General features: G+C 59.6%; 1 protein-coding gene across 1 annotated transcript; it reads right to left on the bottom strand.

The window, feature by feature from the left end:
- Positions 1-2,618: 2,618 nt before the first annotated feature.
- LOC120617205 (uncharacterized) lies at positions 2,619-7,271 on the bottom strand. The gene is made up of 2 exons (XM_039880729.1): positions 7,260-7,271; positions 2,619-7,119 (listed from the first exon to the last, which is right to left on the bottom strand). The coding sequence occupies exon 2, from the start codon at positions 4,621-4,623 to the stop codon at positions 3,481-3,483; it is 1,143 nt and encodes a 380-aa protein (XP_039736663.1). The 5' UTR covers positions 4,624-7,119; positions 7,260-7,271; the 3' UTR covers positions 2,619-3,480.
- Between the last annotated feature and the right edge of the window lie 6,416 nt (positions 7,272-13,687).

Here is a 13,687-nt window from a genome sequence, read left to right as displayed (position 1 = left end):
GGGGACACGCACGCACCTGGGCACGGAGTCACAAGAAACGGCGCCCAAGTGGTCTGGGGTGACAGAGGTCCCGGCCTCGGGGGACACAGAGAGGATGGCGCTCTTGGACGTATGAGGGAGACTGGCCCCGGAGTCGCCGCTGGGCACTGCCCCCTCCAGGAACCAGGAGGTCCGCACACAAGCCCGCGAGAGGGACCGGGAGGGTGGCTCAGCTCCGGGGCAGAAAATGGGGGGCTGAAGCCAGGTGGCCGGGACTCACCCCCAAAGCCGGCCCCATGGGGAGGCAGCCTCCCCGAGACTGGCCGTTCTGGCCACCAGCTGGGTCAGGGGTATTAATTCCGAACACGCTGGTCTGAGGCAGTGGGTGAGGCGGACGCTCCTTCAGCCGGGGGTCGCGGGGCCACAAGGCTGCGGTGTCCCCACACCGCGACAAGCCGGGCCTCCGCTGGCTGGGGAACAAGGCTGGCGTGAGTGTGGCAACATCACCCTTCCGCAGAGCCAGGTGGCCAGCGCTATTCAGGCCGTGACAGGCCACTGCTGACCCCTTTAAGGGGCCAGTGACGGCAAGGTTCAGGGGACACCTCCCAGTTGCCAGAAGCCCAGACCAAGGCCTGGTTCTCTCGATGAGGAAGAGTGCAAGAGACCCAGAGTCCCCAGGAGCCAAACCTGGAGGTCCCACTGTGGAGGAGGGAAGCCGGCCCCCTCAGCTCAAAGCCATGCCCATCCCACTGTTCTGGGGGTATGCTTGGCTACAGTTGGGCACCAACCCTGCCCCCCAAAATCTATCAAAGACAGTCACGTTCAAAGCAATGACCTCAGATAAATCCTCGGATAATAAATAGAAAATAAATATTCAGTTCAGGGACCATCTGAGTCACCTCTGTTCTTGGCTTCAAGCCATTATGAACCAACTGGGCACCAAATCAGCAGAGCGAGTCCCGAACTTGCAGCTCTCAAGGCAGAACCATGACCTGCCCATGCCCTGCCCTGTGGCAGCGGGCGTGCTGGGTGACAATCCAGCCAGCTCTGCTTGGCACCCAGGGGCGGCCCACCAAGAAGCATGGCCTCTGAGCCAAGGACGTCCCAGCAAGAGGAATGAAGGAAGCACAGCCTGCCGTGGGCACCACGGTCCCCCTCTCCTTCTGAGCCCAATATACGCCCACGTCCCCTGCCACCTTTCTCTCTGCTGCTCTACAGAATCTAAAAACTTAGATCCACTTGATGAAGTAACTTCATAAAAAGGTCACATCTGCTCCTGTTGTTGGAATTTCAGACAATAGCAAACAGCACCTGGGTGACTTAGGGGCAGGGGACGTGCTCAGACCCCCAAACCACAAACGAGGCCAATGCTCAATTTCACTAATGGCCGAGAAGAGCTGTGCCTTCGACACCTTCAGCTGTGGAGCATACGATCTTCTGGAGGCAGGACAAAGTCAGCCTCGCTGGGGAGCGTGTGGCCCCCAAGAAGGCAGCGGGACCAAGTGGAACTAAGCCCGTCTACACACCCAGCGATCTCAAAACCTGGGGGGAATCACAGCAGAGAATAGGGCAACAGTTTGGGGAAATTTGGGGGCAGTCTTTACATTGTGCCTCTTCAAAGAGGGCTGTGCACATAGAACTCCAGTTCAGAGAGAAGGGAAATGAACGGATTCAAGACAGGAACCAAGATTCAAACGGAAAAGGAAGGACTGCTTGCCTAGCACACCCACTCATCCATCTATCATCCATCCATCCATCATCCATCCATCCAACCATCCATCATCCCGTCATCCATCAAATAAAATAAACTCCATCATCATTAAATTCCATCATCCATCCATCCATCATCGTCCATCCATCATCAGCAAAATGTCCATTCATCCTCCTTACATCCAAAATCCATCATCCATCCATCATAAATCCTTCACCCCATCCATCCACCATCCATCCATCATCATCCATCCAACCATCCAATAAATCCATCCATTCATCTAAATCATCCATCTAAATAAATAAATCATCCAACCATCCATCATTCATCCATCATCATCATCCACCCCATCAAAACTTCATCATTTCATGCATCCAATCGTCGTCCATCGTCCGTTAATTCATCGCGTCAAATAAATCATCCATAAAGTAAAATAAAATGAAATATCCATCCATCTGGCAAATCCAAAATAGATGAAAATAAAATTCATCACTTGCGTCCGTGTAAATAAATCAAATCCATTCAAATCAAATCGATGTCCGATAAAATGATAGTCGTCCAGTAAATCCTGACAAATTATAAATCCATCCAAATGCTCCTATGATGATAAAATAAATCCGTCAGTAAAAAATAAATAAAATCCATTAATCCATCGATAAAATAAAATGCGTTTCCTTTGATAAAATAAAAAATAAAATCCATTACTTCAAATTAAATGCTTGTCCAATCGTTTATAAATGCATTTAAAAATAAATGCGATAAATCCATTCATATAATAAAATACTGTATCATCGTCAAATAAACCACCCGTCCAAATAAAATAAATCCATCAAAATACATCCATTAAATAAAATCAAATCCATCAAATAAATCCATGCCATGGTTGATTGGATTGAATATTTATGACAATGTGGATCTCTTGGGGTGTGAGAGGATCACACATCCACCCCAACTTCTTGGCTTGATATTCAAAGCCCGGTGGCATAACCAGGCTCCACACCCTGCCCCCCAGCCTGGCAGATCAACACTCATAGCAACTCCTGGCTGAGTTCGCATAGGTGGGTCGGGGCTGTTTAGAGTAAGAGCCACCACAGACCAGGAGTCACCACAGACAGAAGTCCCCACCAGCTTCCCCCACAGTCTCCGATGCAGGGCCGAGCGGCCTCGAGTGCCCTCCCACCCCCACTCATCCCTGCGTGTCACTTGACTCTCGCTTCCCAGGACAGAGACACCAGACAGAGAGCCAAGGCCACGAGTGCTTCTCAGGAGCCCCCGGCACCTTGTGGTCACAGGCAATCCCAGGAGAGGTCGCAGCCCGCAGAGACACCTGCCCTTCCCTCAGAGCACAGGGCGCCAGCTCGGCAGCCCCTGGGGCCACGAAACGCCCCCTGGGGCCTGCGGCACTGCTAGCGGCTGGCTAGTGTACAGCCCAGCACTCTGCCAGCCATCACCCAGCACCCGTCCAAACACAAGCGTGGCCACCACTGGGCAGGCAGGTCACACTCAGGATGAGCTGCTACCTTCTCAGACAGTTTGAAGAAAGAGTTCCACGTGTCTTATAATTTTGATCGATATATGTAAATACCGATTGATTGTAACTTCATTTCCATTTATTAAAATCCATTTCCCCAAGCCCAGTGGCCGGCTGGCACTGCCCTGCATGTCCCCATCCCATGCCCGGTGTCACGTGTCCATGCCGATGCCCTCACGGTCTGACTTAGGCGCTTCTTGTTCTAGATTCAAGAACCCTCAACACCTCCCCACCGTTCAAGAGAAGCAGGGAGAGAAACTTAGAGCGGCAGACACTGAGCATGGCACGTGGTCACTAACGGCTTAGCGTGCTGCCCGTCATTTATGGGTGGTGACTGAGCGGCACGTATCAAAATGGAAAATACGAGAACTGTTCGTCCCAGCTGGGAAACTACTACAGAACACGCACACACGTGCAAAACCCTGCCGTGTTTCAGGGTGTTCTCAGCAGTTTTCCTTATAATACCCAAAAAGTGGACACATAAAGTAAGCGCATCCCAACCATGAAGTAACATGCAGCAGCTTACAAGACGGACAACGGCCCGTGCTGGCAGGGGGTGAGGACGCTGACACGCCTGCTGTGTGTCTACACCGCGCGGCCACCGAGGCGCATCTGGAACACCGGCTCGGGCTGCACGCCACACCCCGGCGACAGCCGCCCTCCCCGACACACACCGGCAGAAGCGCACGCGCACCCAAGGGACACCTGGACATGGCCATCCTTGGCATGTCACTTGTAACAGCAAAGGAACCAGGTGGCCGCCAGCACACAGACATGCGACGAAGAGGAACCGACTGTCACCCCAAACCCCTGGGAGCCCCTTACACACAACCGTGAGGCGGGGCCACCACATGAAAGGCTGGACTCTGTGTGAATCCGTGCACATAAATTTCAAAGTCAGGGAAGCCCGGTCTGTGGTGTCACCGTGGCGGAGTGCCTGGGCGGTGGCGCCAGGGACTGCTGGGTGCTGCAGACGACCCCACTTCTGCACCGGGCCGGCTGCGTGACCGCGTTCGCCGGGGACCCCACCCGCCTGCCCCTTGCGCCTGCTCGCACGCGGTCCTTCGCTACGTCCCACTGGACAGAAGTCTGACTGCAAAAGGAATGGGGGGGTCCGTGAGCTCAGACGGGGGAGGACCCGTAACTCACCGAGTCTCGGGGGCAGGGCCACTGAGCCGGCCACCGAGCGAGTGCGTGGGGGGCGCCCCGGGAAGGACCCCGCCTGGACGGCGGGGAGGGGCGGAGCTGGGGCCGGAGGGGCCGTCTTTGTGTGCGCCGTGTGATGCCCGCAGTTGTGAGCGTGCTGCACGATCTCAGAAGCGCGAAGGACACCCGTGGCTGCTGGGCGCCTCCCAGGTGTCAGGCCGTCTACGGCCTTCCGGGTGAGACCGTCACCGGTCATGACGATGGGGAAACCGAGGCGTGAAGGGGCTTTGCATGGATGGCCTGGGACGTGGGTGCCACCCTCCGCCCATCTGTCCTGCAGCAGGGTCCCCGGCCCCACACAGGTGACCCTGCACCTCGGCCCCGGGTCCCTGCTCCGTCTCTGCCTCCTGCTCAGCTGCTTTCCATGGGGCCCACGATGCCGTCAGCCCTGCCCCTCACCGGGCCCCTCACATCCTCAGAGAGAGCCCCCCCCTGAGGTCCCCTCTCTGACCCCCAGAACCCGACGGCGCGTGTGGCAGGCAGGGAGGGGCTCGGTGAGAGGGTCCAGGGGTCCCCTCCCACTACGCCCCTTCCCCCCAAGGCCCTGGGACGCGGGGCCTGCATTTCCTGAGTCTAATGTAGGTGCTCACGACACACCCAGAGTCGGGGCAGGGGTCAGACAGGCCACTCAAGATGGGAGAGCACGTACCCCCAGCTGCCCTGTGCCCCCCTGGCCGTCCCCTGCAACTCCCTGTGCGTCCTGATAGCCCCAGAAAGCACAGTCCCTCCGCCCGGAGACCTGCGGCCCGTCAGCCGGCTCCATGTGTGGCACTGGGCACAGCCGAGGGGAGCTCCCTGTGTCTTGCAGTGGCACTTGGGGGCATCTGGAGTCTCAGCCTCTCCCAGATCCAGTGCACCCAGGGGAGGTCCATCGGGGCCTCTGCTCACGTGACCAGGAACAGTGTACCTCCCAAAACCCAGCTGACGCCCCATCTCCCTGGGGCTCGGCTGTCCCCTCCATGCCCAGCCAGTCCCTCTCACTCTGTGTGCCCACAGCCTTGAGGGGTCTGCAGCCCCTCGTCCCCACAGTGGAATGGGCCTGGGTGGCTGAGGACACTGTGTCCACACTCCTCACCCAGGGCCTGGCACATGCTGCTGCCCGAAAACGCTCTCTGAATGGGACCAAACGCCCACATGGGAGACGTCATGAAAGTGGACGGCGGACGCCAGGCAACCCTGAGACGCCGCCGGGGCACACTGCACCCCATGAGGAACCGCAGACCCAGACCGGGCATCACGTGTGGCCTGGTCCCCTGCGGCTGCTCCGGCAGCTGAGCTCCACTTATGGACGAGCAGACGGAGGCTCACAGCGCACCGGGGCATGGCGGGGCCCAGCACAGGACGCAGCCGGCCCTCCCTGCTGACCGCTGGCTGGAGTGGGCTGCCGCAGCGCTGGGAGAGAGACACCGCCCCCGACAGGTGTGGAGCAGGCCTTGCGAAGCGGGCTGGCACCCCTGCCTGACGCCAGGTGGCGGGGTGCCCAGAGCCCACACCCCAGTCCCCAGTGTGGGCCAGGCCCCTCCTCTCCTCCACGGTCAAGACAGAAAGTGTCCCTTCATCCAAAATCACAAATGGAGGGCCTCTTTCTGGGTCAAGCAGAACCTGGATGTTCCTGGCGGTGACAGGTGACAAGGCTGCAGGGCACGGGGCACATGCTGTCTGCCAGCCTCTGGGGAGAGGGTGGGCACCAGGGCACAGTCCCTCAGGCTCCCGACTCCCCGGCACAAAGCTCGTCACCCAGTCCCGCCCCTGCATCCCCTGCCTCTCCAAGGGGACAGTCCGAACAGCCTGCAGCCACTACCAAGCACATGGAATGTCACACGAGCCAAGACACTTGTCAAATGCCTTTCCCTTACAAGCACCCTCATCATGACCTGTGTTAATGAAGTTAATTGAATTTAAGATCAATAATGGTTAATTATTGCGATTTGACATTCAGAGATAAATGGCTTTAAGACAGAGCGGTGCGTGTGCGCGCGTGTGGGTGCGCGGGGTGGACCCCCCGGCACGGTGAACGCACCACATGCCGGACTGGGCAGCTGTGCATGCTCCGGGGTGGGGCCACCTGGTTTGGGGCAGTTACCTAGGATTCCAGCGAATGCCGACTCTCTCTTTTTCACATCGCCAGAGATGAACTCAGTCTGACGCGGCGAAGAAGTGAGAGCCCAGCTCGGATGGCAGGTTTCAGGGGACCCCTGGGGGGGGGCTCGGGGCAGCAGTGGGGACTGGCCCAGGCCTCCCTCGTGCTGACACTGACCACGTGGGCGGCCCCAGGCCCCACAGCTCTCTGGGGCTGGCACCCTGGCCATCCACAGCTGTCCCCAAGCCCAGATCGGGGCTGATGGGCGACTCTGCTGATTTTTTGGTGAAAAGATTACTCCTCGGAGGGTTTCTTGGTAGACCACCCCCAAAGTGCCCGTGCGGCACCCTGCAGGCACACGGCACGGGTCAGCGACCGTTTAGGGGCGTTCTGGGGACAAAGCGAACCCTGTAGGGGCAGTGACTGGAGCGCCGGCCCTCAAAAGCGCCGAGTCCCGTCACACCTAAGATTACGCACAGCGCGTGGCCAGCCCGCTCACCGCCCGCCGTGCCGGCTGCTGGGGGCTGACGGCGTGTACGTTACCCACGGTCAGGAGCAAATCCCCACTGCATCAGAATAGCTCTCACCCCCATCAGCGAGTCTCCGACACGTCTGATGGGGGTCCTGGGCACGCTGACTCATGCGGCTGAAGACGCAGGTGATGCCAATGTCCGGCGTGAGGGACCCCAGCCCCGTCTTCCTCTGAGGGGGGATGACAGGCCTGCCCTACGCCAAAGACGAGCAGCAGTCACGTGCCCCTCGGCTGGGGTGGCCAGGCCCTCGCGTCTGATGTCACCTTATGTGACAAGGCAGACGGCAGGCATACGGGGACAACTGTTGGGATTTCAGCTCAGATGGCAACAGCCCAGACTGAGTACATTCAGACAGCGCATCCTGGTCACACCGTGTTGTCCACAGTTAAGGTACATGGAAATAACCGAATGGACAGCGTGGAGCCTGGAGAGGTCCAGCCGAGTGAGACGTGTCCACAGGAAAGGGTCTGGCCCCGGGCTGGGCATCGTCACAAAGTGGGGACACCACGCCAGGGGCCTGCGGGGCCCCCTGGGAAGGTGCCCGGGGCCAGGTCGAGGAGCTCAGGAAGCACATCTGAACACTCGGGAAAACACGCCCAGGGCCGCCCGGGCTTCCCGGCACGCCGGGCACGGCGACGACCCGCTGGCGGGGCTGGGACGTTCGGGTCCCTCTTTGCTGCCGTTTCTAGCACCTGCCGCAATGCCGCATCCACCGCTTCCTCTTCTCACGCCCGCCCAGCGAGCTGGGCTTGGTGGCTTCCCCACGTTTCCTGAGGACACTGTGTCCCGCTTCGTGCGGAGCTGGTGGAGGAGAGCAGGGGCCCCCCACCCCCGGGCGTGGACCGGTACCGTGGCCTGTAGGACCCGGGCCGCACAGCAGGAGGTGAGCGGCGGCGGGCGGGCGAGCGAAGCTTCCTCTGTGTCTGCAGCCGCCCCCAGCGCTGGCACCACCCCTCAGCTCTGCCTCGGGTCGTCAGGCAGTAGATGCTCATGGGAGCACCAGTCCCTGGGGCCACAGAGGCTGGGGACCGCTGCCGTGGAGCGTGAGCTTGTAGGGTGGCCCGAGTCAGGCACACGTCCACGCACCGATGTACGTGCCGGTGTGTGCGGACATGTTTACATGCGTGAGCGTGTTTGATCTCCATAAAGGAGGGGGAGTGAGCCACACCACCTCTCAGTGGACAAGCAGCGGGCCCTCGGAACCCACCCGACTGCGGCGGCTGCAGGGGGCTGGAGCCCTGGCCTCTGCGGGCTCCCCGCTGCCCGGGGCCTCACTCAGGACCTGGCTCAGCTCTGGAGCTGCAGCCTGAGGGGGGCGTGGCAGCTCAGCATCATTTTCGTCCTGCAGACGAGTGACAGGCACACGTGGTGTTTCAGGGTGAAAGCGAACACAAAGTCCCACTAGGGACACACCTGTGCGTTTGGGAATGGGGAGGGCGCAGCTTCTACTTAATAGATGTTCAGAATCTCTTAAAAAGAATGCATTTTGCTTTAAAAATAACTTACATTGTTCCTGAAATAAGCACGGGCATTGGACCACGGCGGGCCGGGCGGGGTGCGCGTCCTCCCGTGCACGTCCCTGTGCCTCGTCCAGGGCCTGGATGTGACGTGGGCCCTCGTCCACTCACACTGGCTCCGCTGCTGTAGCCCAGTGCCTCATGGAGCCCAGGTCTCGGCTCAGCCCTCGGCCGCGGGCCCCTGGGCAGTGTGACCAGCAGCTTGGGGACTGGGTCACCCCCAGGACCTCGAGCCATAGTGGCAGCCAGGTGGCCCTGCTCAGCAGCTCCGTTCTGAATAGCACAGACCCGCTTTCTGAGATGAAGCTGGTTTCAGGGCTGGCACATGCATTGAATGTCCCCTTGCTCACCTTGGCGAGCGTAGGAAGTGTCACCACACGCTCACGGGGCTGGCAGGTCATGGTGACTACGATGTCCCCAGTGCTCGCATGAGCATCTAAGGCCTGGTGACGTGAGGCGGAGCTGAGGGGTGACACCAGGGCTGGGAGCGGCTGCAGACACAGAGGAAGCTTCGCTCACCCGCCCGCCGCTCACCTCCTGCTGTGCGGCCCGGTTCCTAACGGGCCACGGGCCAGTACCACAGCCCAGGGGTCGGAAACCCCTGACTTAGATAAGTTTGAACAAACAACTCCAAACGAACCTTCAGTTGTCAGGGAAACGCCCCCCGGGAGGGTCTGCTGTTCACACATGCCGGTCTCAGACGGCGAGCCCCATGCCCTGGGCTGGCACTGCGGCCGGCACACAAGCGGCCCTTCCCCCCGGCGCCCGGCGAGCGCCCGGGTTGCGCCCCTCTTCCCGGAGGCCAGCACAGGCCTGGGCAGTAGGGCGCCCGGCCCACACGGCCAGCAGCCCCGGCTGGAGGACGACCCCTCGTGACTCCTGGAGTCTGGAGCACCCAGCGCGATGGTCAGTCCATGGATGCAGCAGCTCAGGGAGAAGCCGGACCTCTGGGCTCTGTGGCAAGGCCCCCCAGGCCCGTCCCTGAGACCCCAAGCCCCTGACAGAGCATGGTGCTGGCCGAGGCCACCCCGAGCTCTGCGTGACAACTGGGACAGGACCATGGCCCATGCTAGCCAAAGCCAACCGCCTCAGAGATGGAGCTCTCACGCGCAGGAGGATCCCCACCTTCACAGGAATGCTGACGGTGGATGGCCAGCGAGTCCCTGTGAAGCCGGCGCCCGCCCAGGCCGTCCACACACACCCACAGCCACGTCTCACAGCCACATCTGACGTCTCACGTCTCACACGGACCCCGAGAACCTGCTCAGGGACAGCGTGAGCATGCAGCGCCCGTAACTGTGCAGCCCCCATGGTGGCCTTGAGGCCCCCGACACGCACCTTACAGGACCAGCTCCCCCGAACTGTCAAACCGGGACCCCAACGAAAAAACAATCTCGAGTTTTAAAATATTAAAACTTTGAATTGTCTAATTAAACTAATCATCATCGGCCACTCCGCAGTGCTGGGACCAGCCTCATACCGCCCCCCGGCCTCGGTGACACAGGGCACAAGGGAGTTGGGGCGCACAGCACAGGGAGTTGGGGCTCACGGCACAGGGAGTCGGGGCTCACGGCACAGGGAGTCGGGGCTCACGGCACAGGGAGTCGGGGCGCACGGCAGGCGTGTGGGGCACAAGCACCGTGCGGCCGAGTCGAGGCCGTTTGTGAAACCGGTCTCCCGGCCAGGTGACCGCGGCGGGGTCTGCAGAAGGCGCGCGCTCCCCGCATCCCCCGACGCCGTGGGGCGGCCCCCGCAGCGCGCTGCTGGCTTCCTGACGTGCAGCTTTCACTCGCGGCAGCCGTAATGAGGGGTTTGATTGCTTCCTTTGCAGACGTAGTAATTTAATAACTGTGATCAGTCGCATAAATTTACTATACAACCGTCTTAAGTTAGCCACATTAAAATTAAGCAAAATTGTAATCTGTTGACAGATTATTGCCACTGAACAATCCTACTTAAAGCGATTCAGATTAGCAAGTGCCACGCGCACTCGTGTTTGATAAGCTCGTAAAAGACACAGCGGCTTCCCCCTCCCCCCAGCCCGGCAGCGCAGTGTGACGGACAGCCTCTGCCTCCTGTCAATCACCTGACTGCCGATTCTGTCACTTGAAGGGTTTCGTGCGGTGGCTTCTGCCATCTGCAAGGGGGAAGGGCAGCGTGTCAGCTCCCTTTTCTCCCCAGCCATTTCCTTTATGCAGCTCCGCACCCGCTGCCTCTGAAGGAAGCCTCGCGGATGGAGGGGGTCGCCCCCAGCAAAGGCGGGCGGCACCCACACGGGCGGCGTCCTGCAGGGGGACAGCGCGGGCGCGTCCGGCCCAGCCGCAGCAGGAGCCTCGGGCCTCGGGGTCCGGCGGGCAGAGGGCGGAGGGCGCGGTCCCCGCAGGCCTCACCCTCGGCCGGCCGCTCGGCGCAGGGGCCCATGGGGACCGGCTTCCGCCCCGCACCCTGCACGTTGACTTTTCAGAGCGGTGTTTAGCCAAGCAGGCAAGGCAGAAACAACTATTTCTGATACTCCCAGCAAATATCTTTAACCATCTGTTTACACTTACCAAATATGCTTCCACGTTTCCAATTTTATCAGTATATAAAAAGAATATCTGTTTTTTTAAAAAAATTGTAAATATCTTGCGATGCATCTTTACATAATTCTAGCGAAAAAAAAATTATTTCTTAAATCTCCGTTGAAAGCCAGCGGGAGGGAGCACAGGGCTGTTGACATTTCCGCTTACACAGAGGTTTGGCTGCGACCGCTCGAGGGGCCGGGGCCTTTTTGCAGGGCAGGGTCACATGTCAAAGGTGACAGACTGCCTGTCAGGGAAGTGGCCGTCCTCCCCGACAAATGATGGAGAACACGGAGGACGCGTTTCCGGGCGGCCCTGCGTGTGCCGTCTGTCAGTTCCCACGGAGTCGGGGTGTCCCTCAGACAGGTGAGGTGCAGGGCTGGGCTGCCGGCTTCCCACCCAGTGGAGGCCACCGCCACGCTCGACAGGTCAAACGGGACTTCCCCACCAAACTTCCTGCCACGAGGCCTGACGGTCAGGTGTGTGTGTTCTCATCGCCACGGGGCGACGGCACATGTCCCCGCCACTTACAGGCGGGGTTAACAGGAAGCGACGGACACCGTGACGGCCGTGGGACTTTTACCAGCAGAGCGAAAGGGACGTTCGTCACTGGCTCCGTCCCCCTGGGAGGACACGTGTGCGCGCCCGCACGGGCGTGTGCGTGTGTGAGCGTGCACACGCGTGCATGCGCGTGCGTGAGACCGTGATTCTCCTTAGGTGCCGCTGCCCCCATTACCTGCAATTCGAGGTAACAAATCAGAGCTACCCCGGGCCAGGTCTGTTTGCTTCTAATTATAACTAATTATGCTTCTAAATATACTCTTTAGGGTTACCACGTGCACAGGAACGGAGGTAAGAAAGAAAGAAATGCATCGGGATTATTAAAAGAAAGAGAAACATACTAATTAGCTAACTAGTATACCCACTTCAATGTTTCCTAATATTTTTTAACGTTCCAGCAAACGCTGCAGAGTCGCCCGCGGCGCCGCCCGCGTGCGGGGCCCGGCCCCCGGCGCCCGGCGCTCCCTCCCAGAGTCCCGGGCCCTCCTCCCGCCGCCTTTCTCTACCCCATCCCACCACTGCAAATTAAAAAAAAAAAGACAAGACAGTAAGTTTTGCTTTTAAAGACCTCGTGTACAAAACACAGCTCATCACATAATTCCAGAGCTTGAGGTGTCTGCCCGGTCCGCCTGCACGGGGCCGGAGCGGGCCATGCCCTCCCCCCACCTGGTGCTCTGGAAGGTTCCAGGCTCTGGGGCCTGCGATGGGCCACCTGCCTCAGGCTGAGCCGACAGGAGGTGGCGGAGGGCGTGGAGCAAGGCTGGGTGAGGACGGGAGGGAGGCCGCCCCCCACACCACACCTGTACACAGGACCACGCAGAACGGGCAGGGGGAGCCGGCAGCGTCCCGCAATCACGAGCTGGTACCGGCCAGAGCCAGGGTGCCCGCCGCCCCTGGGCCTGCCATGTCCAACCTCGCTGCCGACTCGGGTCAGCCAAACACAAACAAAGCCTTAACAGAAATGTTACCGAGGAAATAATAGCCATTTCCAATGATAATACACAATTTTCGCGCCGACGCTTGGCTGATTTAGGTGTTCGGCCGACGTGTCAAGCAGCCCGCCTTCCTCAGGCAGGCCTCTAATGGGTGACTGGCAGGCCTGGCAGCCTCGTCCCTGCTGTAGATTTGGTTTGTCACCGGGCCTCCATTACCTGCCATTCATCTTTGATCTCTTTGGACAGGCCTGATCAAAAGATGTCATTTGACCTACTCCACTTGGCAGAAACTTGTATGACTCTCATAAAGGGGCCACCCCAGCTATAAATAAAATGACATTATTATTTTTCTGTCCTATCATGTAGAAGAGACAATTATGATAATGCAGTGTCTGTCATCGGGAGCCCAGCAAATTGCTAGCTCTCACGCAACTGTTTAGCTTTCTGATTTGTTTTTTGTCTGTTTTCCTCCATTTCAAGTTGGAAATAAAGCGGAATTGAAATCCCTAACGCTCTGGCCCCGGCGCCGAGTCTCGGGGCCTCTTCCCGCGGTGCTGGGTGCAGGGGTGGCTGGCAGCTTGTGTCTGTCCGCGGCGGTGCTGGCGGCGGCCGTGCTGGCAACACACGGTAACCAGGGCGTCAGGCTCGGGCTGCACTCGGCGACTTGAAAACAAGCCGCTCCCTGGACTTAGAACTGTGAAAAGATCAAAGCCACGGCAAGGGTCTGTCGTGCCCCTAAGCGGCCGTGATCAGGGAAAAGGCACAGGAAAGTCACACACGAGCAGAACGCGGACAGCTCGGGAGCCACTGCCGGGGCCCACGGCCTGGGGGACGCTGGTCCCAGAGTCCGACCCTCCGCAGCGTGGACCACACCTGAGCTCCACCGCTACGAGCCTGGCCCGCAGTCCTTTCCAGAAATGGGGACTGGGGTCCCCAGGGTCTGCTCCCTCCCCGGGGCTGAGCGCTGCATAGCCGCACGGGGGCATGGGAAGGGGTGACGGCCTTGGGGTCATCCTCTGCTGGCCAGACGCCCGTGTGGACCCGAGGCGGCAGCTGCCCCTGACCTGTGCGGC

Source organism: Pteropus medius, unplaced genomic scaffold, assembly GCF_902729225.1.
Source record: "Pteropus medius unplaced genomic scaffold, Ma_sr-lr_union100, whole genome shotgun sequence".
Classification (NCBI taxonomy): domain Eukaryota; kingdom Metazoa; phylum Chordata; class Mammalia; order Chiroptera; family Pteropodidae; genus Pteropus; species Pteropus medius.
This window is presented reverse-complemented; position numbering and strand designations above follow the sequence as displayed.